This window comes from Rhamphochromis longiceps, linkage group LG10, assembly GCF_057381845.1.
Source record: "Rhamphochromis longiceps isolate RC_006_pf linkage group LG10, R_longiceps_female_GT1.1, whole genome shotgun sequence".
NCBI classification, from domain to species: Eukaryota; Metazoa; Chordata; class Actinopteri; order Cichliformes; family Cichlidae; genus Rhamphochromis; species Rhamphochromis longiceps.
In genome coordinates, this window is record NC_140566.1 from 27,106,812 (window position 1) to 27,132,683 (window position 25,872).

General features: G+C 41.3%; 2 protein-coding genes across 3 annotated transcripts in view; one reads left to right on the forward strand and one right to left on the reverse strand.

Annotated features, from left to right (window-relative positions):
• The window catches only part of ttc3 (tetratricopeptide repeat domain 3), a 29,507-nt gene extending 10,135 nt beyond the window's left edge, over window positions 1-19,372 (forward strand). The window contains exons 12-46 of one of the 2 annotated variants that reach the window (XM_085421167.1): window positions 468-657; window positions 841-865; window positions 944-1,007; window positions 1,735-1,759; window positions 2,604-2,664; window positions 2,817-2,904; window positions 2,980-3,132; window positions 4,507-4,587; window positions 4,800-4,909; window positions 5,006-5,132; window positions 5,209-5,331; window positions 5,416-5,517; window positions 5,627-5,719; window positions 5,812-5,876; window positions 6,629-6,759; window positions 6,885-7,205; window positions 7,325-7,600; window positions 7,681-7,724; window positions 8,859-8,915; window positions 9,006-9,085; window positions 9,167-9,322; window positions 9,417-10,014; window positions 10,120-10,188; window positions 10,657-10,800; window positions 10,889-11,028; window positions 11,127-11,195; window positions 11,280-11,376; window positions 11,582-11,685; window positions 12,323-12,407; window positions 15,693-15,806; window positions 16,193-16,413; window positions 16,532-16,646; window positions 17,177-17,308; window positions 17,626-17,718; window positions 18,698-19,372. In XM_085421167.1, coding sequence (XP_085277293.1) covers window positions 468-657; window positions 841-865; window positions 944-1,007; window positions 1,735-1,759; window positions 2,604-2,664; window positions 2,817-2,904; window positions 2,980-3,132; window positions 4,507-4,587; window positions 4,800-4,909; window positions 5,006-5,132; window positions 5,209-5,331; window positions 5,416-5,517; window positions 5,627-5,719; window positions 5,812-5,876; window positions 6,629-6,759; window positions 6,885-7,205; window positions 7,325-7,600; window positions 7,681-7,724; window positions 8,859-8,915; window positions 9,006-9,085; window positions 9,167-9,322; window positions 9,417-10,014; window positions 10,120-10,188; window positions 10,657-10,800; window positions 10,889-11,028; window positions 11,127-11,195; window positions 11,280-11,376; window positions 11,582-11,685; window positions 12,323-12,407; window positions 15,693-15,806; window positions 16,193-16,413; window positions 16,532-16,646; window positions 17,177-17,308; window positions 17,626-17,718; window positions 18,698-18,808 — 4,464 coding nt within the window. In that variant the 3' untranslated portion in view covers window positions 18,809-19,372. The remainder of the gene's footprint in view (window positions 1-467; window positions 658-840; window positions 866-943; window positions 1,008-1,734; window positions 1,760-2,603; window positions 2,665-2,816; window positions 2,905-2,979; window positions 3,133-4,506; window positions 4,588-4,799; window positions 4,910-5,005; window positions 5,133-5,208; window positions 5,332-5,415; window positions 5,518-5,626; window positions 5,720-5,811; window positions 5,877-6,628; window positions 6,760-6,884; window positions 7,206-7,324; window positions 7,601-7,680; window positions 7,725-8,858; window positions 8,916-9,005; window positions 9,086-9,166; window positions 9,323-9,416; window positions 10,015-10,119; window positions 10,189-10,656; window positions 10,801-10,888; window positions 11,029-11,126; window positions 11,196-11,279; window positions 11,377-11,581; window positions 11,686-12,322; window positions 12,408-15,692; window positions 15,807-16,192; window positions 16,414-16,531; window positions 16,647-17,176; window positions 17,309-17,625; window positions 17,719-18,697) is intronic. The other variant, XM_085421168.1, reaches the window with a different exon arrangement.
• A 171-nt stretch (window positions 19,373-19,543) lies between these two features.
• On the reverse strand, window positions 19,544-24,665 carry vps26c (VPS26 endosomal protein sorting factor C). The gene is made up of 8 exons (XM_085421169.1): window positions 24,439-24,665; window positions 23,695-23,838; window positions 23,012-23,161; window positions 22,562-22,642; window positions 21,788-21,859; window positions 21,528-21,678; window positions 21,296-21,448; window positions 19,544-19,838 (listed from the first exon to the last, which is right to left on the reverse strand). The coding sequence occupies exons 1-8, from the start codon at window positions 24,493-24,495 to the stop codon at window positions 19,756-19,758; spliced, it is 891 nt and encodes a 296-aa protein (XP_085277295.1). The 5' UTR covers window positions 24,496-24,665; the 3' UTR covers window positions 19,544-19,755.
• Window positions 24,666-25,872: the final 1,207 nt, after the last annotated feature.

Here is a 25,872-nt window from a genome sequence, read left to right on the forward strand (position 1 = left end):
CTGGCTGGGTATTTAACCACCTCTCTTGGTAGAGTTCATTTAGATTGGTTGGTTTCCTGGCACAGTACCGGCTTTTAAGAATAGTCCAAACATTTTCAATGGAGATGAGGTTGAGGCTTTGGGAAGGCCATTCCCAGAAGCTTAATGTTAGCCTGCTTTATCCATTCCAAAACATTGTCCTGCTGGAACACCCAGCTGTGTCCAAGTTTCAAACATCTAGCTGCTGATTTGAGGTGAAGTGGAAGAATTTGGAAGTAGTCATCCGTCTTCATTATTCCATCCACTTTGTGCAATGTACCAGCAAAACAGCCCTAGAGCATTATACTGCCACCCACCATGCTTGTAACTTTGTGTTTGGCTTTAGTGTACAGTACCTTATCTGAACAGCAACACTGAGCATTATTATGTGAACTGTGTGAGCAAACAGCTGCTGTGATGAAGAAATCCTCTTTCTTGTTTTTGTACAGGGTCACTACCGTTACTGTGAGGCCTTGTTCTCCTTGGGACACTATGAAATGGCAATAAAAGCAAATAAGTTGGCCCAGATGCTCTGTAAAGATGACCACGAGGGAGTCAAAGATCTGGAAACGCAGTTCTGCAAATACACAACGACACATCCAATGGCTCATCCAGGCCCACCTCGAGGATATGTCTCAGGTAAACTTAAAAACCCTGTCTTCTTACAGTGGCTAATGGCAAAGGGTTATTGCTTTTTTTGTTTTGTTGTTGAATGTTTCCACTTTTTACCTTCCAATTAAGATCCTGTTATTGGTTTTAGTGAAAAAATAATCTGTCATATCCCTCCAAATTCAAACTGATATTTCTGTTCTCTGATTTCAGCTGGACCACTAGAGCAAGGTCAAAGGTATGTATGTGCTTTGTGCATTTGGTAATAACCGCTAGTAAAATTCTTATTTCATGCAGTTTTATTTTTTCTTCACAGTTTAAGACTCGGCCTCGTGACACCATCTCATAAGAGTCATCCAGCTGCCAGCACGTCCCCAAAGGTTTGTAACGCATCATTTGAGGTTGTCAGTAAAGCAGAATAATAAATTAGTTTGTTAGGTAAGGATAAGATTTTTAAGTATTTTTGTCGAAATATTAAGTGAATTAAATCTTTAATAGAGTGGTTTAATTGATAAACGATTAATAGTAATTCTGATAATCCAGTTTTCAATCAAAAATGCTGAACAAAACCTTAATTCAGGTTCTTTTTTGTATTTTGTAATCAAACTTTAGTTTTCAGTCTGTTTGTCTAAGATAAAAGGGGAAATGTCAAAATATTGATATTTTAATACAGAAGAGCTTATATGTGAAAGAAAAATGGAAGTGGCAAGAAAGAAAATGAGTAACAGTATTTGTAATGTTTATTTGTTTTTTTTCTTTCAATTAAGTTTTTGTTTTAAGCGTTTACATTTAAGTTGACTTTGATTTCGGTTTTTGTTTCAGTTTCTTATTTCAGTGTTCTGTTTCTTTCCTTTTTTTTTTTAATTCTACGATTGATTATTAATTCCTTTTTATGCATATTTGTAAGTGTATATGTATTGATAACTATGGTCTCATGATCTTCAGCTATAGATGTTCTTTGGTATCGATTTAAATTTTAATGGTGGTGGTTTTAAAAGAACATTCAGATGATGAAAATTTGCAGCTTTAGTTTTGTCACATTTTAAAAGTATGACTCATGTTTTGTTGCTTAATTTTAGAGTTGATATTTTATTTGTGTGTTAACAGGTAGTAAACATGGACAAGCAAACAAGTGAGTGTGTTTTCATCCGTTTGGTTTTTATCTTTCATCATATAGTTGCACTTTCCAGTATGGAAAACTAACCCTTTGAGGCTCTGAGGCTTATTTTGAAGTTTATTGCTAAATTGCCACATGACATGAATATGTATGATGACCATGAAGTGATACAAATTTAGGCTTATTTGCAGTTGATGACATGAATAGAATCAAATTTGAGTTGCTGTGAATTCAGATATTTGTTGTTCAAATCAGTGAAACCCATCAGCTGTGATTCTGACAGACTGTTGATTAACTCCTGACAGCACTCACAATCAGAAATTGAGGCCTTTTTGATGGTGTTCGAGGGCAGCTGGCTCAACTTGGCTTTAAAAAAAAACTTGGAGAAAAGTGAAGAAAGTTACAGGACCGTTTGGTCACTTTTATAAATGTTTTGATATCTGGAATATAGTTATATCTCTTCTTGTTGCTGTTACTCAGCTGCTCAAACATAACTGCATTCACATGAGTAAATCAAGGTGAAACTTTGCTTCCTCTTAGGAGGATCAGAAATCAGATTAGGCTTTACTTGAGTAACAATTGAATATATTCCTTATTTAACATAAACTGGGCCTTGCTGCAGCCACTCGGTCCATATTCTGGCTGAAACAAACTTGTTGACTCCCTTTCTGTCCCTGTCAGTTTAAAGCAGTCTGAGGCACTGAGCTCTGGGACTCAGAGATTACCTGTATAAACACTGATGGCCTTAGTTAGAATTTTGTATGTTTAATATGAACTTTGTAAGAGTTTGTGTGTGTAAGATAGGAAATTTGGAAAAAGCAGAAAAGGTCCACTTTAAAGTCTGATATTCTCTCCCAAGGAAAAACTGAAAGGACTCCACAGAAGAACAGCAACAGTAAAGACCTTAAACCATCTAAAAGGTTGGTGAAAACACTACTATTAATAACCCATAAAAACTGTCTCACTTTTCTACCACAACCTTTGGCTCCATTGGACAGTACTGTCAAGCACAGAAAAACAACTTCAGCAGGGGAAATGTTTAAGCATAATTTAAAACTTTTGTGTTCTGAAGCGAGCCGCTTTCAAAGAGTGAAAAGGGAGAGTCCAACGCCACAGCAAAGAAGAAATCAAAGAGCAAAACTAGTCATCCTGGAAAACAGGTAAGTTTCTCACATTTAGCACTGCTTCAAAGTCATCAGCAGTACCGTTACATAAAGTGGCCATCCTCTGTTCAGAGCCAGGTAGTGGTTGACGGTAAAGCCGACAGATTGAAAGAGTTCAGATCTCTGGTGGAAGATGCTCACACTGCAATGGCTGACCTCCGTACCCGCAACGCAGAGCAGGCCTTCAGCAGGGCGCTGACCTTACTGGAAACTGTAACAACCAAGGTAATATTAGTTCTTACTGTGGCTAAACTAAAGTATGCTAAAGGCTAAAGTATGAATCCCAATGAACTCCAAATACAAAAAAATGTGTCAATAGTTTTAGTTTGTCTGCAGATTTGCAGTGTTGTGTACAAATTTTCGTTTTTTCCACATTTCTCACACTATCATCATCATCATCATCATCATCGTTTATTTGTATAGCACTTTACGAACACACCAGGCAGACCAAAGTGCTGAACAACACAGATCAAAACAACAACCAAATTAAAAATACCATAAAGTCATTACATACAATAAAATAAATAAGAAGGTGTCAGTTTCCTACAGAGTTAAAAGCCAGGGAATAAAAATAGGTTTTCAATCTGGACTTAAAGACCTGCACTGATGACGCTTGTCTAATTTGGAGGGGAAGGTTATTCCAGAGCATCGGAGCCGCAATTGAAAAGGCACGGTCTCCTCTGCATTTCAGCCGCGACTTAGGGACCGACAGCAGCAGCTGCTCAGCTGAACGGAGCGAGCGAGGAGGAACATGTGGCTTCAGCAAATCAGATAAATAGACAGGAGCCAGACCATTTAAAGATTTAAAAACCAATAAAAGGACTTTAAAACGAATCCTAAATTCAATGGGAAGCCAATGCAAGGAAGCCAGAACCGGAGCGATGTGATCGAATTTCCTACTACCGGTTAAAAATCGCACCGCCGCATTTTGCACTAACTGCAGGCGTGACTACACTGATCCTTTCTAGAGATGATGACATAACACTGAAACGAAACTTAACTGGATTATTTGTCTTTATGTACATAGCACTCTTCATACGCACATACAGACCAAAGTCCGTCAAAGTGCAAGATTTTAAAAAAGAAAAAAAGGATGGCAGTAAATAAAATCTTGCAGAAAACTTTGAGAAATATTTTTGTCTTTGTAAAAGTCAGAAAAATTAAAAGGCCTAAGATGTAAATTGAGGATAATAAATGTTTTTTATCTTTTTTTTTTTTTTTTTATTTAAAATTGGGATTAAAAATGAAAAGTTTCTGTTTGAAATTAGGTCGAGGTTCTTAGATTTTGCCCCAGTGAGTTGTTCACTGTGGTTAATTGCTGATTTAGAGCAGGGAGCCTATTCTGGCGAGTCACTTCCTTCCTCTTCTACCATGCTTCCTCTCACTTTTCATTATAAACAATTTAAGAAGAAGAAAAACCCAATAGGAACCTGTGAGATTATTCAACTCTTCTTGTGAGGAAGAAACTAAGTTTCTGCTCCCCTAAGCTGTACAAACAATTACTTTTGAAGCACTAAGTAAAGGTTTTAATCTTAATCCTTTTAGGTGATTTACAGTTTCAACAGAATGATTAATGTCCTTTCTTCTCCTTCTTCTCAGGAACTTGGACTTTCAACAATAGATGAGCTGTTGTTACTGTTTGGCCATGCGTCAGCCCTGATACAGATCGGCCGGCCGGAGGTAAGTTTTAAGCAAAGTGGTCAAATTTTATTTTTTGTCAGAAGCACAACTCTGCACCAGGGACTACAGCTAAGTCACCGTACATCCTTGTTGCAAAAAGAAGTCCTGATTGATAGATAAAGCAGTTAAGGCAGGAAATATTTTCAGTAGCAAAGTGGAACAAGGTGGACTTTGTTGCATTCACTTCATATGTGGTTGTTGTTCATATGTAGGAACTGACAGGAGCAGAAAAACTGCTGGAGAAGATCAAATCATACGACGAGAGGACGTTTCAGTGTCTAGTTTACTACGCCTTTGGCAAGCTATATCTCAGGGAGAACAGGTACACAACTAACATCAGTTAACAGCAGTTTTGCCACTGATTCTGACTTTTGGATTTTCAAACTGTACAATGTGTGGATTCTTCTGCTTCTGGCAGGTTTGCAGTAGCTCTGGAGCAGTTTTTAGATTCCCTGCAGATGGTCAAGAATCAAATAACACCTGGTAAACTCACCTGGCCTTTGACAAAAGAGATTGTCAAAGAAACACAGCCAGACTGTTTCAAGGTGAGTCTCAGGTGCTTTATATTTTAACAAATGTGTGATGTGAATCAAGCATTGCTCATGTTTTCTTTCGTTTTAGGAAATTCTGGAAGATGCTATAGAGTTGTGCAAGTTTCCTCCCCTTCCTGATGCCATTTGTCGCCTTGACAAATGTCTTTGCCCAGTGAAAGCTGAAATCTACTTTACTGACCCAGATTTTAAAGTAAACAGCATCCAGTCAATTTTTCACAGTTTAAAGAAAGATAGAAAAGATGGAAACCATAATGTTTTTTTCTACTTTATGAAGGGCTTCATTCGGATATGCTGCTGTGAGGACTGCACAGTTGAATATCACGTCACATGTTGGAAGACCCTGAAAGCATCAGCCTTCTCAGAAAAGAGTGAAAAGGTGAATTTAGACCTTGTTACATCATCCTTCTGTGTATTCTGTTGCTTTCTTGTTATCATGAAGCTACAATTTCCAGCTGTGAACAAACCTACTTGTTTTTGTGTTGCAGGATTTGCTGCAAGAAGCTTGTTTGACTCCAGACTGCATCGGTCAGATCTGTAGTATAACAATCTTTTGTCCGACGGGCGTGGTGAAGTGTAAGGTGAGAGGCGAAAGCTCTTTGAGGGGGTGGCGTAGAAACTCTGGTCATGAGTCACAGAGTTGTTGTTGACTTGAGTTCTTCTGTCTTTTCAGTTTGAAGCTGCAGTCCCCAAACCGCAGACTGTGAAGAAGCCAAAGGTGAATCAGAAATGTACAAGGTGAGGCTGAAGTTACAGAGTTCATTCTAGATGTTTGTGAACTTAAGAAAAAATTAACAACTATGTAGCTACTAGCTAATAATTACCAGCTAGATGTTCTGGTTATTTCACACTCTTGCTTATACTTTAGTGTCAGCAGCTGTTTTGGCTGTAGCAGGGACTCGGTAACTCCCTCTTGAATTTATAAAGTGACAGTGTGTCCGTCTCACACCTACAAGCAGCTGACTCCTCTGCATGCCTGTCCTGTGTGTTCACTTAAAGCCAAGCTCAAAGATTTCCCTGACCAGTAAGGGCTTTTAAACACCCAAATTGCAATGACTGCCAAAGATGCTCGTTCAGTCACGTGTGAGACCGGTGTGCTGATTTGTTTTTTCTGACATTCTTAAAATTTGCGTCACAGTATCTGCAGAGCTCTTCTATTTCAAACGGCTCAGCTACAAAGTGTGATTCAGTGTAGGAGTTACAAGTTAAGTGTGTCTACTAAAAAAATCTTGGACAGGTTTGAGTCTCAGTGAACACTGGCCGTCGCCAGTATTTTTATTATTTTGTGTGTAACACTTGGCCTGATGTTCACACGCACAATGAAATTCCAGTGAATGCATCAGGGACTACTCGGAGTTGATTCTCTCTCCTAGAATACTTCAACAAGCAGATCGGAGAACCTGGGGATCGAACCATGACCGGAGTTTTATGATTCACATTCACGTGCAGCTGCTTTCTGAAAATCTGTACTACTTCTTGCTGTTTTTCAGTCTGAAGAAGTTAAAATCAAAGGACGAGCACAAGCTAAGGAGGAAGCAGCATAAAGTGTCTTTTCAGGATAAGGAGGATAAGCAGATTCTGCAGCAGCAGCAAGACTCGGCAGCTCCGAGTCAGCAGAAAGGTGCCTCCTGTAGCTTTTGTTAAAATTTTTGTTAAAAAGGTTTCCTTTAGTTAGAATTTAACATTTTGACTTTTCTCAACCCAAACACTTGTTGATTCACCTTTTGTCTGTTTCCCTTGTTTCAGTCTGGTTAGTGTACAGAGATCGAGTTCTTCTGCAGATCAACCAGAATGTGGAGCTTCTGAGGGGGGAGAATGGCCTCCATATTTCTGTTCTCTTCAGCAGTCTGAAACCCTGGTTGGAGCTGGACTTTGCTAGGGGGAACCAGCTAGCTGGAAGGATGCTGAACTGGCAGCAGGAGCAGCTAGAGACTTTAGGACAAGTTGCTGAGCTGCTGCTGGAGAGGAACAACCGGGTTTTGGCTCGTGTATTTATCCAGGAGCTCAGTAGCTGTGTGAACATAAATCCCAAACTCAGCAATTGGGCGCACCGGCTCAATGATGGAGGTTGGTGTTTATCCACTTAATCTGATACTCTGAAATACGTGTCAGAAGAGTTTCTGTTGCATTACAAGTGGCTTTTTAAGGTATTCATACTGTTAAATGGATTACTGTTTCTTCTGCAGGTCTGAATGCTGCCCAGAGCTTCATTGAACGCTACGCAGGACGCTTGGAGCAACTGGACTTGTCTCTTCTGCTAAAATTTGGACCTTTGCAGGATATGATTATAGAGAAGTTGGGCACGAGCCCGGAGTTATTTTCAAGCATTGGCTTAACTGTGACTGAATACCTTAAACAGGCCCCGCCACATGACATGAGGCTCTTTATCTGGACTATGGACGAGCATAGGGATGAGTATGTCTCCTGCCACACTATTCTGGATGAATATTTTGATATGTTGGGTGAGTATTTTGAGCTCGACTAACTTTTGATTGGGAGAGCCTTCATTTTACCTCATGATTTTATTTTGTTTGTTTTTCAGATGGGCATTGTTCGGTCTTAAAAAAGTCAGATGAAAGTCAAAATGTAAGGTTTTTGGAAATCTAAAATATATCTGGCTGCAGGTCTATAAACTTAAAGGATTAGTTTGACGTTTTCAGAAATACACTGGTGGTGAGGAAAGTACTAAAACTATATTTTAGGGTGTTTTGAACAAGCACTTGGTGAGAGTGGGAAGGAAAAACTCCTTTTTAGCAGGAAGAAACCTCTGGCAGTACCAGGCTCAGGGAGGGGCAAACATTTGCCATGACCAGTTGGAGTTGAGGGGAGGGTAAATGGGACAAAAGGCCTGTTTGTCCTCTGCCTAAAACAGTACATTTGAGCTCCTCCCCTTTGAACCTGATTTATTCTGATTGGCTACCCCTCCCAAACTGAAGGTTTAAACAGCAGATGGGACTCGTGTGTGTGTGTGTGTGTGTGTGTGTGTGTGTGTGAGAGAGAGAGACCGATATTAAGGAGGTCTTTACTTAGTACTATCACCATAGATGATTTAGAGCAGGGATTAGTTGTGGATTCTCAAAATGAGCACACAAGGACTTTTCGCCATAAGCCTCATATACACATTAATATAAACTTTTTCTTTTCTAAACCTTTGAGTGCTTTCTAACTATCACACACACTCAATTGGAGGCACGGTTGAGTAATGGCTGCCACAACGTTCCTTTTGTCCCGTCTCCTTTCCCTTACCTCCAGTTGTACATGGCAGATGGCTGCCCCTCCCCGAGCGTGATTCTGCCAGAGGTTTCTTCCTATTAAAAGGGAGTTTTTCCTTTTCTCTATTGCCAAGTGGTTGCTCATTTTTGGGGTTTTCTCTCTGTTATTGTAGGGTCTTTATCTTACAATATAAAGTGCCTCGAGGCGGCTGTTGTTATCATTCGGCTTTGTATAAATAAAATTGAATTGAATTGGGAGCACATTTGTAGTAGTACAATTAAGTATTTACCTGGTCATAGGTAAATGCTGCATTTAAAGAGGTAAATACAGCACTTTATTGGAAGTCTTGGCTGAAACCTTCAACTTGGTTTGTCCACACAAGTAATTTCCTCAAATGTCAAACTATTCCTTTTAAAGTGAACTGATTTTTCTCAGTAACAAACATGGAGTAGACAACACCAAACTGGAGCTTTAGTTTTATGCTCATCACACTTGTTCTTCCTTCAGAATTCTCCTATCAAAGCTAAGAGTCGAGGCCGGAAAAAGAAACAGAAAGAGCCAAAGGTCAGAGGTTGCAATATTAGTTGTTGCATGTAAGAGGAATTAATTTATGCAGCGTCACACTAAAATGTTTCTTCCTTGTTTTCCTCTCAGGGTGTTATTGTTTTGTCTGGGATGAGAAGTGTTAATCCAAGGGATGAGTGGGACCAAGAGTTTTTTGAAGATGATTCTTTGTAAGTTCCTTTGTCTTCATGGACATGCAGAGACTGTTTTAGCTGAAACTTGTTGGTAACAATCAAGCTTTCTGTCTACAGATCATTCCTTGACACGCTCGATTCGTTCACTGTGCCGAGCCACCTTCGAGACCAAGTGGCGGAATTTGAGGATCAGTATGACAGCAGGAGACACAGAAGTCACTATAAACATATTTTGGACAACAACCCTGACTCAACAAAAGAGAGTTTGTATGAGTAAGTGCAAACACATTAAAGAGGTTACATTTACGCTTTCTTATGTGAGCATATGTAAGTGCGAGTAATATTTGGACTGTCTGTCCCCCTGCAGCTACTTTGCTCAGATCTTGGACGAACATGGTGCCCTGGTAGCTGAAGACCCTCTGCTGGTGGGTGAACTTGAAAATTTCCCTTCTGAGGCTAAGCGAAAGATCGAAGCAGCTGGGGGCTTCGAGCCGTTTCTCCTGGACTCCCTTCGCTTCATAAAGATCGGGAGGTGTATTGGCCTGGCGAAGCATGCAGTGTCCCTGCAGCAGGCTGAACGTGGAGCCAGCCTGGACGATCTGGACGAAATAGCTGATCTGGACGATAACTCTGAATCTCCTGTTTTGTATACAGGCGATGAAACTAGTTTCACAAGCTATATGCATGACTATTCATCTGCACAGACTGAAGGCTATACAGTGCTCCCAAATCCTTATGCATCTGGTTTTCAGCCCCTATACCAGCCAGTGATTGGGTCCTACTTTGCTTGGAGTAACGGTGATGATCAGGAGCCAGACAATAACTTTTCACCCAATGGCTACGAGGATCTGTATCTTGATCCCTCTGAGTTTAACCGTGGAGTTTGGGAAACTAATGCAACTTTGGGGACATCGGTGACAACCAATGAGATCTTTTTGAGCCATGCAAGCCATGCAGCAGTGCAGGTCAACACCAACACATTTGTTTCTTTTAATTAACTAAGTGGAATATGTACATAAATACACACTGCTATGTGTCTGTCTGAAATGTTGTGTTTGCTGTGGCCTCAGACATGCCAGGAGGCCATGAGGAGTGTAGCGGTGAATACGGAGCTTCATGAGGGCTTTGAGAAATCCCAGGTCAGTCACAGTTTTTCCCATAAAAGGAAAGCCTCCAGCAATGTGATTCATAGCAAGTATTTTGTTAGTGGAGTTTTATTTACTGAAGCTTAAAATATTCAGTAACACTTTACAATATGGCTAAGACTAAGAGCGTAAATCCCCTGTAATTAAATGTAATTTTGAGGTATATTTATAAATAATAAAAGACAAATATTTAAAGGTAAGTACACTAGAAAACAAGACAGTTGTTACAGAAAACAAAGAAATAAATAATTATACTGTGAGTAAATATAATTAATAATAATAATAGTAGTAGTAGTCTTATCTACTGCACAAATTATAAGTGCTTAACATCTATTCCAGTCTCGCACTGAGAGAGACTATAAGTCACTGTACTTGCATGGATTCAATGTAAAATATGAAGATTTACTAGTGTTACTTCAGTATTTACAGTAAGTTGTCGTTTACTGTTCATATTTTCTCCAGGGTGACATCAACAAGCAAGAGAAGAGCAACAGGTCGCTGGAGCAGCAGATCAAGAAAATGACAAATGACAAAGTAAATGTAGGCGAGAGAGAAGACGTCGTTTTACTACAGGAGGAAGTGCAGAAGATCACAGCCAATATTCAAGTAATTTCAATACATTTGACATTTACAAATGTCATTAGCTGAAACTTAACGTGTCTGTATTTTAATTAATAATTTCTCTCTCATCAAGGTAACCAATAAGGAGCTGACGCTGTTCCAGCAGAAGCTAGAGGATGAGGTGAAGAAGGACCAGAAGGAGAAGAAAGCCAATCAGGAAGCACTGAGGTCCCTAAAGCAGGAGATAGAAGAACTGTTGGAGCAACAAGGGAGGTAAGACTTTAAATCTTATCTTAAATCATTCTCTGTGTCGTGGCTGCTCTTACATTAATCTCTAAATTTCCTCAATTTTGTGGTCTTTTTATTTGTAGACTTGCCCAAAGCATCCAGGAGAAGAAAACCAGCTATGAAGCCAAGCTGAATGATTTCTTGGAGCTAAGGTAAGACAGGACAATAAAACTTAAAGTGAAAGTTTCTTTTTCTTCTTTTTTTTAAGATTCTCTCTCACCTTTTTTTCCCTCCAGTAATCAGTTAGCAGCTGAAAAGATGAGTCTGGAGGATGAGATCAAACGATGTAAAGCCTTGATTAGCTCGGCCACCAGGAGGTCTCACACAGCTCTGGTATTGCCTACACTTTGATACATCTTATTTCTGACTACATATGTTGATGTTTTTCAAGTCCCTCACAGCTCTCTTTTAGCAACAAGAAATGTTTATTTTAATGTATTATTTATTGCTGGTAGAGGTTTTTTTGGGGGCACGTTGTTGACTCAAAAACTGACTTGAAATAATGACGACCCATCCTCCGCTTGTGTTACTTCACCAGCTGTCGCTAATGGAGAGCAGTCGGGATCAGAGCTTGCACGGCCTCTACAAAGAGCTGGCAGACGCCAAGGCTTTGCTGAACAAACTGGATGAAGCACTACACAGGTAAGAGCAGGAAAGAGTACGCGTCAGCCAAGTCATTTAAGAAACGGAACTAATGCCTCATAGCAGCCTGAGTTGGCCTCGAAACGTTGAAGTGCTTTTGCTGTTTTTAAAGTACCAAAAGTAATCTGTAGCAAGACACTGAGTAAAATCTGCTCAGTCAAACAATGCATGTAATTAAGTAAAGTAACAAAAGGGACTATACTATATTGTGTTTAAAGGTCCAGTGTTTGCAAAAATAAATTAAGTCTGCAGCACTCTTTTATTTTTTGCATGCACCAGATGAAAATTACTTTTTAAAATTTCTTTATGAAGCTTTTCGCAGCAGTGATGTGAGTTAAAAAGAATGGGAATTTGTTCCTGTTCAAACTAAATGGATTTTCTTTAAAGCACTGGAGTGAGGTAGGGCTATGTCTGGTGCCATAAGACCAGACTGCATGCCGGCCTGGTATGCACTCCTACACCGTCATTTTACTGAGCCAGTGGAGAGTGGTTGGCTCTGCCTCGGTGAGCTGAATCTTATTAAGGTCTTGGTGCTTTGGGAATGTGAATATTCCCAGTGGCCGGTGTTGATGTTGGAATGGACCGGATATAGCTCAGATGTTTTCAGGCTTATGTGTGATATCTGACTTCTTTGCAGATTCCCAAATCAAGACCTGGAAGCAGCGAGAAACAGCTGCAGAGACCAGATCAAAGAAGTGGAAAAGAGAATCTCCACTGCTGAGGTACAAGAACCCTTCAGATCAGACGTATGTTTGTGGCGCAGGTGTAAGATCGGGCAGCTTCATAAGCAGCAGGACTCGACAAAGATTTTGCATATAACTGCGATACTAAACTCAGGCCTCATACAGTCATTTAGAAAAATGTCTCCATCAAATGTTTAGCTGTCATTGCTTGAGAGGTCTTCAGTCCTGCCCATCACCTCTATGGGTGGACTGAATTTAACGCAGCAGCTTATATTTTACCTGTGTGGAGAGATCACCGTATGACATCCCACACCTTATGACACTCCAGAACAGCCTGATAAAATAAAACCACGCACAGTCAGTCTGTCTTTAAAAGAATCAGAAAGGGTTTTATTGCCAAATGTTGAGCAGGTTTACAAGTGCAAACATACTGTCATCAATTACGCTTAAATAGACATGAAAATAAAAATAAGAATTAAAAGTGCTAAGTAGATAGATATATACATGAGTGCAGGTGGTGATCAGTGCCAAACATGGAACGATGCAGTGACACAGCGTAGGGTCATGTGTTAGTGGTGGGAACAGTCATACGGTTATTGTTCATGTGTCCAACAGCAGAGGGGAAGAAACTGTTCTTATAGCGAGAGGTTCTGGTGCGAATGTACCGGAGCCTCCTGCCTGAGGGGAGCAGGTCAAACAGACTGTGTCCAGGGTGAGAAGGGTCAGCTGAGATCCGAGCTGCACGCCCCAGTGTCCTGAAGGTGTACAGGTCCTGCAGAGATGGGAGTCTGCAGCCAATCACCTTCTCAGCAGAACGCACAACATGCTGCAGTCTCTGTTTGTCCCTGATAGTGGCTCCAGCGTACCACACGGTGATGGAGGAGGTGAGGATGGACTCGATGATTGCGGTGTAGAATTGCATCATCGTCCGTGTTGGCAGGTTGAATTTCTTCAGCTGCCTCAAGAAGTACATCCTCTGCTGGGCTTTCTTAATGACGGAGGTGATGGTGGGCTCCCACTTCAGGTCCTGGGTGATGGTGGTACCCAGGAAGCGGAATGAGTCCACAGAGGTGATGGGGGTGTCAGTCAGGATGATTGGGGGGGGGGGGGTGCTTCCTAAAGTCCACAATAATCTCCACTGTCTTCTGGGCATTCAGCACCAGGTTGTTGTTGCTGCACCAGGACACCAGACGTTCAACCTCCCTCCTGTAGGCAGACTCATCCCCGTCCGAGATGAGTCCAATAACGGTGGTGTCATCTGCAAACTTGATTAGCTTCACAGACTGGTGGGTGGAGGTGCAGCAGTTGGTGTACAGGGAGAAGAGCAGAGGAGAAAGAACACAGCCCTGAGGGGAGCCGGTGCTGATGGTCCAGGAGTCCGAGACATTCTTTCCCAGCCTCACATGCTGCTTCCTGTCCGTCAGGAAGTCAGTGATCCACCGGCAGATGGGATCAGGCACATTCATCTGGGAAAGCTTGTCTCGGAGATGGTCTGGAAGGATGGTGTTGAAGGCAGAGCTGAAGTCCACAAACAGGATCCTGGCGTAGGTTCCTGGGGAGTCCAGATGCTGCAGGATGAAGTGTAGGGCCATGTTGATGGCGTCATCTACAGACCTGTTGGCTCTGTATGCAAACTGCAGGGGGTCCAGGAGGGGGGCCGTGAGGGTCTTGAGATAGGAGAGAACCAGGCGCTCAAATGACTTCATGACCACAGATGTCAGAGCCACGGGTCTGTAGTCATTTAGTCCAGTGATCCTAGGTTTCTTGGGGACAGGGATTATGGTAGAGGACTTGAAGCAGGCAGGCACGTGACATGCCTGCAGTGAGGAGTTGAAAATGCCAGAAAACACTGGGGCCAGCTCGTTTGCACAGTGTCTGAGGGTGGCAGGAGACACACCGTCTGGGCCGGGAGCTTTTCAAGCATTCAGACTCTTAAACTTCTTCCTCACACCTGCTTCATGAATATGAAGAGTTGTGGTGGGAGGAGGTGGTGTGAAATCCTCTTTTGTGTGGGGTGAGGAGGGGGGTGTTGTAGGTGAAGTGTTTGAAGGTGGTGATGGCTCTGTGGAGGGGGGAGAGGTGGGGGAATGAGTGTCCAAAGTGTCTCTATTGTTGGGGCCGTTGGAGGTGTGAAGGCTGCCTGATGGCTCGTCAAAACGGCAGTAAAAGTCGTTAAGGGTGTTGGCCAAGAGCAAGTCATCAGTGGAGTGGGGGGTTTTAGGCTTGTAGTTTGTGATATTCCTAAAACTTTTCCACACAGAGGCCGAGTCATTCTCTGAGATCTGCTGCTGCATCTTCTCAGAGTGCTGATGTTTAGCAATGTCCACTTCTTTAGTGAACCTGTACTTGGCCTCTCTGTAGCAGTCCCTGTCTCCGCTTCTGAACACCTTTCTCTTTTCCAGCCACAGCTTTTTGAGTTTAGGAGTAAACCAGGGTTTGCCATTGTTATAACTCACCCTGGTGCGTGATGGCACAATGCTGTCCTCACAGAAGTGGATATAGGAGGTGACAGTGTCCGTAAACTCGTCCAAGCTGTTAGAAGCAGCCTTCATTGTGTCCCAGTCTGTAGACTCCAAACACGTGCGAAGCTCCTCCACAGCCTCGTTGCTCCACAGTTTTTTGGTCCTCACGACAGGTTTGGAGAGCTTCAGCCTCTGTCTGTACGCGGGGATTAGGTGGATCATGACGTGGTCAGAAAGTCCGAGTGAAGCGCGGGGCACCGCACGATAGGCCCCGCTGATCGTGCTGTAACAGTGGTCTAATGTCCTCTCCTCTCTGGTCGGGCATTTAATATACTGCTTGTATTTGGGAAGCTCATGGCTCAGGTTGGCTTTGTTAAAGTCCCCAAGAGCAATGATGAGAGAGTCCGGGAATGTCCGCTCCATGTGCAGTATCTGCTCCGCGAGTGCGCACTGAGCTGCCTGCGCATCCGCATCTGGCGGGATGTAAACAGCGGCCAGGATGAATGAAGCAAACTCCCGCAGAGAATAAAACGGTTTGCAGTGAATAAAAAGGTATTCCAGAGAGGAAGAGCAGTGCTGAGCAATCACTGTTACATCTGTGCACCAGCCACTATTAATGTAGAAGCAGACACCTCCACCTTTGGTCTTACCAGAGAGAGAGGCCTGCCGGTCCGCGTGCAGCAGATGAAAGCCCTCCAGCTTGAGCGCGCAGTCCGGGATGTCCTCACAGAGCCACGACTCCGTAAAACATAAGACACAGGAGGAGGCAAAATATACATAATCTGATATCATTTGACCGTCTGCATGTTTATGAGAGGCTCTGCATGGATGTTGTGACATTTTGTCTCCACGCGGTCCACAGCGGCAGTACCAGGATCAGATGGATCAGGTGAACACCGGCAGGCCAGTCACTGAGATGCATGCGGTCAACAGCCATCCTGAACCTGCAGCTGCTCCAGTAAAACCAGTACAAAAAGTTAGTTTACTCACAGCACTCAGAGCTTTCTCTCTAGGATATATATTTTAAAAATAAAATTACACACTCAGCTGAGCTTTATTTATATCAATAACTTGGGCTGATCACATGAGCAGCTTTGCAGCTGTATGTGTATTATGTTGATTTATTCTTCATTTATTATAAATTCTCTTTAGCTTTTGTGCATCAAATAGAAGTCAAAAATAGTTTGCTTCCTTTGCACTGAATGAGACAGCATTTATTTACTTCATATTTATTACACATTCAGCTAACAGTCAGATGGTGAACTGGATAAAGGGCTGAACGTCCTGATCAGGATCTCTCTGTTAGCTCACTTGTAACATTACATTTCTAACTCTTCCTACTCTTCTGTGTGGATGTTCCAGCTTTCTGCAACAGCCAAAGAGTTTACTCTTCAGTCTTCAGCTCAGGCCTCACGCGGCACTCCTCCACCCATCCACCACTCTGCTCCCCCTGCGGCTGAGGCACCGGCCCCGCCCTCTCAGCACAAACATCCAATCAGGACATCGGAGCCAGGACAGCAGCCAAACACAGTGTTCGGCAAAGCCATGGAGACGTTGTCCACCATGTTCCCTGACTATACAAGGTAACACTGGAGCAGCTGTTTAAAAAGAAAAGTGTCATCCTCCTGCTGCAGACTCACATTTAGACCATAGTGTTCAAACCCACTTAATAAAATGTATTAACTGTGTTTGTGTGCTCAGGTCGGAGTTGATGAAGTTTGTTCAGGAGCTGCGTTCATCCAGCGGTGGAAGTTTTAGCAGCATGTCTTTACAGGATGTAGTCGGAGGTGTGACCCAACTGATCCTGGACCATCAGGTAGACGCATTCTTAAAGTGGTTTTAAGGGTTTGCAGTGAGGTTCCTGGTCGAAGCTCAAATTGGGAGATGATGCAAATACTGGGTTCAGATTACACCATATCTGTCCAATTATGGACTGATCTGTTGTCTAAACCAATGGTATATTTGGACCATCATGATGCCCTGATAGAAAGACTAGCATCTCAAAATTGTTGGACTGTTCTGACCAATGTGAGTAAGGATAACGGCTTCTGGCAAATGAAGGAACAACACAAGAGAAGGAGAGCTGAATAATAGAATAATTTCAGTCATTATGGTTACATAATCGAGTGTGATGCATCAGGAATGAGAATTACCACCTCCAGCTCTGAGGTCATGGTTCTCAGCCAGAAGAGGGTGGCCTGTTCACACTTTTTAAAACTAACCAGTAAAAAGCATATTGCAGTCTACTTTATCACACAGGTCCCGTCTCAGGTGACTGATACCAGGATTTGCGGAGGCTTGCAGAAAGTATTTTCTTGACTATTTGACTTCATTTCTTCCTCTCAGGAGAGGTTTAACTCGACCAGATCCAGCGTTCTGGGTCGTAGGAGTCCAGCTCAGTGTGCTACCCCTCCGTTGATAAACCCAGCACCGGTGTGGCAGCCAATCGGACAACAGAGAGTCAGAAGTTCCAACGCTGTGAGTCCAAAAATCATCATTTAGTAGTGTTCAAGTTTGAAGCTGCACATTTTCATCATTTCACTGTTAGTGTTGTTTTCCTGCTGTCGACTTGCAGTGCTGTTGTAAGCCTTGATCAGAGTTGTAACTCATTTCTAGTGACCAGTAAATCTTCGAATTTACTTTAAAAAAATCGATTCCTTTGAGCAAACATCAAACAAAAGGAGTGCATTTATTGAGAACTAGTTTCATTTGCTAATTAATACAGCCTGGTATGTGCAGCATTGATAGGGTTGGGTGAGCGTTTAGCAGGGCCTGACTGTGCATGTCGATTGCAGCTGAACATGGAGGATCCCTGCATCATCTGTCATGACGAAATGAGCCCGGATGACACCTGCGTGCTGGAGTGCAGACACAGCTTCCATAATGAGGTGAGCAGCGATACCAGAGACTCACGGTAAACTGTTGGGTCTAAGGTGTGGAACAAGCAAGGTGCAAAATATGGCAGCAGATAAATAGTTGAGTTTTGCTTGGAGAGATTTGTAGCACAGTATCTGTGTGGCAGCCACAACAGGAGCTATTTTCCTTAGTGTTTAGAAAAAGGTAGGGTACCTCAGTGCTTCCTTTATTGCCTCCTTTAGCAGAGGACACACTGCTGGCTACAGGACGTCAAACCCAAAGGTTAACTATGAGCATAATGCATCTTCTTATCAAGTTATTTCCTTGTGTTAAAAGCTTATTTACATATAAAAACCTGTTAAAGTGAATTTTAAGGTCTGTCATGAGTTAGTCGGCATTAGTTACATCCTTTGTAGTACTGCCAACATTGGTGTTATCATTAATTAAGCTTGAATAGAGGCAGGGTTACAAGCTGGATAAGCAACATGTCCTTTTTCTTTATAGTCTGTTTATTCTTGTTTATTTAAAATCCAGACGTTGGTTATTAACTAATATTTTCTCTCATGTGGCCTATGAAAGTTGTTGTAGTCCATCTTCAGGACATTCTCAACTTCTGAAGTATTGAGGAGTCTTGTGTCTTGAGTGGAGAAGCACTGTGCTTCTTTTCCTAGCCCTGAGGAATTTTCCTCCACATCATTTTCCACTGAGGTCAAGGAAAAGAAGGCAACTAGAGGATGGTGTAACCATGTTCTGCACAGGCGCTGGGATATTAACCCACAAAGAAAGAGGGCTGCTGCTAAATCATGTGAACTGCATGATTTTCACTTCATCAATTGGTTGTAATATTGTGGCTGCACAATGTAATACGAGCTAAGCTTGGTTTTGTTTTTATAAAAAGGCCTAGGAAATGGAAGAAAGCGTTAACACCACACACTGGATTTTTAGTGAAAAGCATCCAGATGTGGCGTCTGGTCTAGTTTCAGGCTTTAAAGTGCTGTTTTCTGTGTTCAGTGCATCAGATCGTGGCTGAAGGAGCAGAGCACCTGTCCAACCTGCAGGACTCACGCCCTGCTGCCAGAAGATTTCCCCATGCTGACTGGCCGGAGACGTCCAGCTCCATGAAGTCTTAACCTTGCTTCCTCTCACTACTCATGTGTACGCTTTTATCTTTTTGCTTTTCTTATTGCATTAAAATCTAAAAAGGCTTTTGACTTTTCTTTTTTTTTTAAATGAAAGGTTTCATGTAATTGAAAGAAATAACTGTTCCGTGTTTTTTTTGCTTGGGATTATTTTATGGTGGCTAAATTTGCCATAAAACAAGGGTTATTTTAGATTTTGTGGACAGCTGCTGAGACTCCTGCAGCTGGTGAATGAGGAAGTCCCGGTAAATCCACAATGTGCCGCTTTCACTTGATTAAACAAGTCTTCATCTGTGAGCTTCAGAGCAGCTACCAGGGTGAATGTTTGGGATTTTTCTTTTTTAAATTTCTCTATTTTTTATCTTCGTGCAAAGCTGTGCTAACCAAATGCTGGTTATGTCTTTCTTATGTGACTTCTGGAAATAAAATAAGAGGAAAGTGTTGGTTTGGACTCAGAAATGCTGACATTAGAGCTGAAACACTAGCTGTACTGGAAAAAAAAAACATTAAAGTTATAAAACCCACTTGCATTCTGACTGACTCATTTAATCAAGCTGTACTCTCAGATGACTTCTGCTGCAGCTCTGAGGTTTTCAGGACTAGACCCACAGAGCTGCAGCTGACTGGATGTCAGCTGGACTTCTAAACCACCAGGTCCTGAAAGAACAGTCCCTGTGATGCTGCACATCCTTAAAAAAAACAACTTGGAAATATGAAATAGTTTCAAAAGAGAAATTTATTAAACTGAAATAAAACTTTAAAAAGAAAAGAGTTTGGTCACATTAACATGATGTATTATTAGGGAGGTCTCTGAAGGTTTGAATAATTTCTCCAGCTTCAGTTGCATGTTGAAGAATCTGTTCAGGCAGACGAGTTTGTTGCAGGATGAGAAGTGTGAAGGTCTCTGAGCTTCTCTCAGAAATGATAAGTTCAGAGTCTGCACAGCTTCAGAGGAAAGTTCTCTGTGATCAGGTGATCATCATGGAGCACGACGACAACGTTGACTTCAAACTCTGAAGGAAAGAAACACTCATGATCGCACTGCACAGAGAAGTTTTTGTTTTATCAAGAGCATGTCAAATTTAAGTTGGGGTTTCATTGAGTTCTCCACAGTAGCACATAATGTCCTAACTCCTGGCAGCAGTGAGGACTTTTTCCTTTAGATCTGATATTTGTTTACAACTGCGTCCTGCAGAACAGCCAACAATAACACTAATGTCTCACCTACCTGATCATCATTTGAGGGGCAGAAACAATTAATGACAGAGGCCTCTGTATAATGTTCACCCCCATGTTCACTGAAAAAGAAGCCTCCTGTTCTAATTTTCTTTAATGTAAGCATTTTATATGCCAACTACCTGAACACTGATGCCACAGTAGAACAGTGGGTAGCACTGTCACCACACAGAAAGGTGGTTTACTGTTTGAAACCCAGCTAGAGCCTTTCAGTCTGGAGTTTGCATCCCTCAGTGCTACCTGGGTTAACTGGTGATTCCAAATTGGTTGTGGACATGAATAAAATGTGACTTGTAGTCTAAAGCACTGTACAAATTCCAGTCCAGTCCAATAAATCTCATCCTGCAGATTAACTATGATTTTAGAATGCAGGCCATAGTCCTTGTTTAGCTCCACCTGCTGCAGATGGAGACTGACATGGTCATGATCCTGTCTGAACATGGAAGCAGAAGTCAAAATGCCCTGAAATTCTGTTTTATCAAGAGACTTCTAGATGGGGGAAAAAATGTTTTTCCAGTGGCAGAAAAAGATAGTATACAAAATCAGAAAGCTGTGGAAACTGGTTATCAGTGTATACAATAAAACAGCAAAAACAAGAACATAAAACACCCCATAGTGAGGTTCAACTGTTAGTGGGTTTATAACAAAGTGGAGCGATTTGCAGCGGTGTAAAGAGGTGGAGACCAGCTCTCTGGAGAAATGAATAGCACTTCTCTATCTGGCAATCTGATGGATCAGACTGAATTTGGCAGTTGCCATGAAAACGGTATCACTGCACTGTGCCAAGTGTAAAGTTCGGTGGAGGGGGGATTATTATGCAGGGCTGTTTTTCAGGAGTTCGGCCCCTTTAGTTCAAGTGAAAGGACCTCTTAATGATCATCATATTAAACCCCCTAAATGAAGAATGGGACATCACTCAAGTTCATATTAATGTGAAGGCAGACAAATGAATAACTTTGGCAATATAGTGTGTCTCTTTGTGATGAGTGTTTTATATTGTTTTAATGTCATCATTGTAAATAACATGAGCAAACACTCTCTAGATCTGAAAAGATTTAAACGTTCAAAGTAAGAACTTGTGGTTAAAAATGCTAAACTATAATAAAATTAGTCTGCTGAACTTTCAAAATAAGAGCCACAGGCTTGTTAACCAGTAAGTCTAGTAAATAAAAAACTAAAATGAGCCTTGGAGTAAATTGTTTGTGTGAGAATCACAGGAATGGATTTTACTGACCGACTTTGAAGTTTGTTGTCTCCAGCGTGGGGCAGGTGAACAGTCTGGGGAAGATCATATAGATGGGGATGGCGAGGCTGTGGCAGACGTCACCTTCAGCTATCTGGATGTTCTGGATCTCTGTGGCGTCTCTGGCGTAACCCTCAGCGCAGCCTGAACACAGCAGATGCTCATAAAACCTTGGGCCTTGCCCAATGAAAGTTAGACTGATTGCCTCACAGCGTGCACTTACCGCAGGTCTCCACCCGTACCAGCTGCAGTTCAATACTCTTTATGGGGACGTCCGAGTTTTCCACCACCACCTCTCCAGTAAGCGGCAGGCTGATCACGCAGTTGGTGGCATCTAAATGTCCTCGGATGAGAAACTTGGGAAGTGAATTTTTCTGAAAACACAAAGCAAGTTCATCCATTGAGAAGAGCTTTAAACTTTAAGAAATCAAGCAAAAAAATAAAAATAAAATAAAAATGAAGAGATTTAACACGTCTTCTGACCTCGCGGCTCTGCAGAGTGTCCGGAGTGATGGTGAAGTTCACCGGTGTGGGGATGACTTTAGATTTCTGAGGCTGGAAGTCAAACAGAAAATGATGTGACACAGTTTAACAAAGCTGAAGAAAAGATAACTTTTCAACAAAATCAGGAGGTGAGGAAACAGAGAAGTCTTTTTTTAGATGCAGATACTTTCTTCCTTAAAACAAACAAACAAACAAAACAAAAGACAACCTGAGCACAGATTTTACAGGAGCTACAGAGCATTGGTGAGCATTAAAAAGGTTAAATTAGCTTTTTTTTTAAATGTAAATAAGTCTGTAACAACAAGTGAGTGGCACAAAAATGAGAGAAACTAATTGTTGGTATAAATGTCGTTTCTTTTGTGGCTACCAATATGTCAATTTTATAGAAACAAAATATCATCATCCAGCTGCTTTTAAATGACTCAGTATAGTCCTAAAAAAAGTCCCGTTAATACAGTGATTCCCAAAGCACGGACTACTGCCCCCTGGTGCACTGAGAGAGCGCTGCAGGTGAGCCAATGAAAGTTTATTATGATTTAAAAAAGTTAGAAATGACAATCAAATATTTATGATTAAATATTCAAAGGTAATTCTGATCCATAAAAGTGTTATTAAATAATTTATTTACCATATTTGACCTGATATGTTTTATTACCTATCAGTGATGGAAACAGGGTAAAATGGAAAAGGTTTGCTGTAAGCTTATTCACACACAGCAGATCAGATAACAATAACCAGGTGTGTTTCACTCACCTGGCAGTGCACGATGAATTCGCAGCTCCTGCTCAAATCTTTGGCCAGCAGGGAGCGCTTCATGTCACAGCGGAGGGTGTACTGAGGAGTGAACAGAAAGGTTTAAAGCCAGGATGCCACGACATTATACTCTTTACAAGGTTTACTTAAAAGAAGCATGGCAGCGTGATGTCTTAAAGATATGTAGGAGTCTGTCCATTCTTTGAACTGAATCTGGTGAGGTTCATTAAAGGGACAAAACTTTTTTTACCCATGTGAATCTTTGTAAAGCTGACGACGATGCATGATATTTTCCCTCCAAGTGTCCAGTCACTGAGTTAAATGTCTGTTTCGAAGGTCCAGAGCTATAAAAACGCATGTTCTTCTTTCTTTTGTCTGGACCAAACAAACTGCACTGCTGCCCTGAAAGCAACTGAAAACCCTGACATACACCATGTTCTTCACACTCACTTGAATGTTGACAAAGACTCCGTGGTAGGTCTCGTACAGCACTTTGTTGCCTTTGGTGTGCAGAGGGAACTCAAAGGGAATCTCAGTCTTTCCTCCAGGGATTTTTCCAGCCTTGGCCACTTCAATGTTACTGCTGATCAGCTGGATGGGCTGCAACATGTTTCAATGTGATTATTATTAGGAACAATTGACTAGCAGTTAGTCTGACCTAGCAGTCAAACATTTTAAACCAGGAGTTCAATGATTATAAACGTATAAAGTGAAACTTGTATCCTGTAGGTAAAATATAACACAAAATCAATGACAGATAAACACTATTTGATGAAAAGTAAGGACTCAAACAGTAAAACAATGGGTTAAACAGTTTATGTCGCTTATTAAGAGTCTGTTAATTATATTTTGAATTAATTAAACGTTTACTTAATACAATATTTCAAAACAAAAGGCATGACTGATGCTTATAATAGTCTTGTTTTGTTTGAAAGTTCAGCTCAGGTAAATAAAACTTCTGGATGATTAATTTATGATGATTTTATTTACTTTTTTCTTGTTTTTTTTTTTAAATACTTCTGTCTCATATTTATGCTGGTGAAACTTCTTTGTCAAATGGTAAAGGAAATGACCCTTTTACTAGTCTTTATCTCCACTCAAAGTGATTTTAAAACAATATCTTAGACGTTCACCTTGACAGAGTTGTAGAAAGCCTCAAAGACACCGACACTCTTGGAACTCAGCTGCAGATTCACGACTCCCTCCATGCTCAGAGAGATGCCATGATGCTGCAGTGCCTCCTTACAAACCAGCAGGATGACACCAGCCACTGTTTCCTGCACACCAAGCAACACGGATGAGCTACAGTCTATCAGTTTTTTTTTGATATACACAGTCCCACATTATCAAAGGCTCAAAAACAATTGGTCAAACTAAGATCATTTTAGCAACATTTTGCCGAATCTGATGGAGAACACAACCATAAACACTTCACAGTTCATCTTCCTGCTTCTATCAGCAGTCACATGATCATACCCATACCATAACTATCTCCATCATTGCTGGAACTGCTTGGCAGTCAAATGTCCAGTTACTTTTGGCTTCTAAAAATGTAGATGCATTAGTCTCTGCTTGAGGTTTCACTTATATTTTCCATCACAAACTACGATGTTATGTGTATATATCTGATCAATCTGTGAGGATTTCTGTGGCGAACCTCACAACAGACACATTTCGCCGTCACACCGACAGTCAGGTGCCCGATCATGTGACGCCGGCGACTGGTAGCTAAATAACTAGCTCGGGTTGTTACAGTACATTGGTTTAGTAGCAGTTACATAGCTACATTATTCATAAATAAAGAAAAATACTGTATTATTAACGTTAGCTGACGAGGTTGCAGAAGCTGCTGGTGCTAGCTAGCTGTGGCAACTTACCCCTTCTAGATAAACTTTGTTTGCTCTTTTCAGCCTTATATCCAACGTGACGCTCATTTCTGATCATTACACGGCACACAGTCAGTTAAAAAAATGCTACCTCCTCTCCGGCCTCCACCTTACTAATCAAAACAAACACACTAAAAGCGCTAATTTTCACATCTGTTAGCCGAGTTCATGTTCCGTTTTGGACTAACAACAACACCGTATCCGGTCGGTCCGATCCTTCACAATAAAGCGACAACACGAAAGACGATGGGGATTTCCGGTCCAAATGATTCAAAGTAAAAACCGAAACAATCTAAAGGGAGAGAAATAATTTACAAAAGGGTAAAAAACAAACAAACTTGAAAACAACGTTAAACTCTATGGAGCACTCTCCATGAAACAAAAACACTGTCTTCATAGCTTTGCTGGTGCCTGGAGAGAGAAAAAGATTTTGGTTTTGTGTGCTCAGGTCTGTTTTTGCAGCTTGCGTAGAACAGTACAGTGGAGGTGACCCACCAACTGGTACTGGAGCATATCGGGATGTCTTAAAGTGACATCACTTCAGACTAATATTGAGATAAATTACTTTCATGGTTTTGTGTGTTAGCCAATCACCAACATATATGTTGAATATTTGTAGACCTGGACACATTTTCTTTAATCCAGCAGCAACTGAACTAGATATGCTAAATTTGTGCATTTATTTATGTATTTTTTTTTTAATGTAAATTGGTGTTTAACAGTGTTTACCTTTTTGTTGCTTCTTATTTTGGAAATTTTAAAGTCACTTTTAGATTTTACCACTAGATGGCTACATTGGGCTACTTTACACAAAACAAATACATAAAAATCTTATCTTTACGTTTAGATTTTACTTTTTCAGAATGAGATATATGAGGTTGTCCCTTGTTTTTTGATTTGATGCACTTGTAACAGGTGTTATTGTGCGGATATTGTCAATATTCTGTACAAACCAAACAATTAAAGTCCGTTATTGAAAATTTAATATCTCTCAAATCTCAAAGTTATGTAATTCTGAATGAGGTTACACGTTTTATTTGTTTTATATAAATCCCCTTTTATACCACAAACATCCATCTTCTTGCGCTTATCTGGGGCCAGGTTGCAAGGGCAGCAGCCTAAGCAGAGAAGCACAGACTTTCCTCTACCCAGTCACTTCCTCCGGCTTATCCTGTGGAGCACTGCAAGCTGAAAGATATAATCTCTCAAGTGAGTCCTGGGAAAACTAAAAGCAAAAAGGTTAAGAAAAAGAAGAAAAGGCAGGAACTAGACCTCATGACAAAAAACTGCTTTTCTTTAAGAAAATAAAAGTGAATAAACCCTTAATTTTAATAAAAATGAAAATAAAGTCCCTCTTTGCTTACTGGAGCTAGAACTGGATACTTGTAACATCTCAGATTATAGGCAGAAAACATCACACAAGAT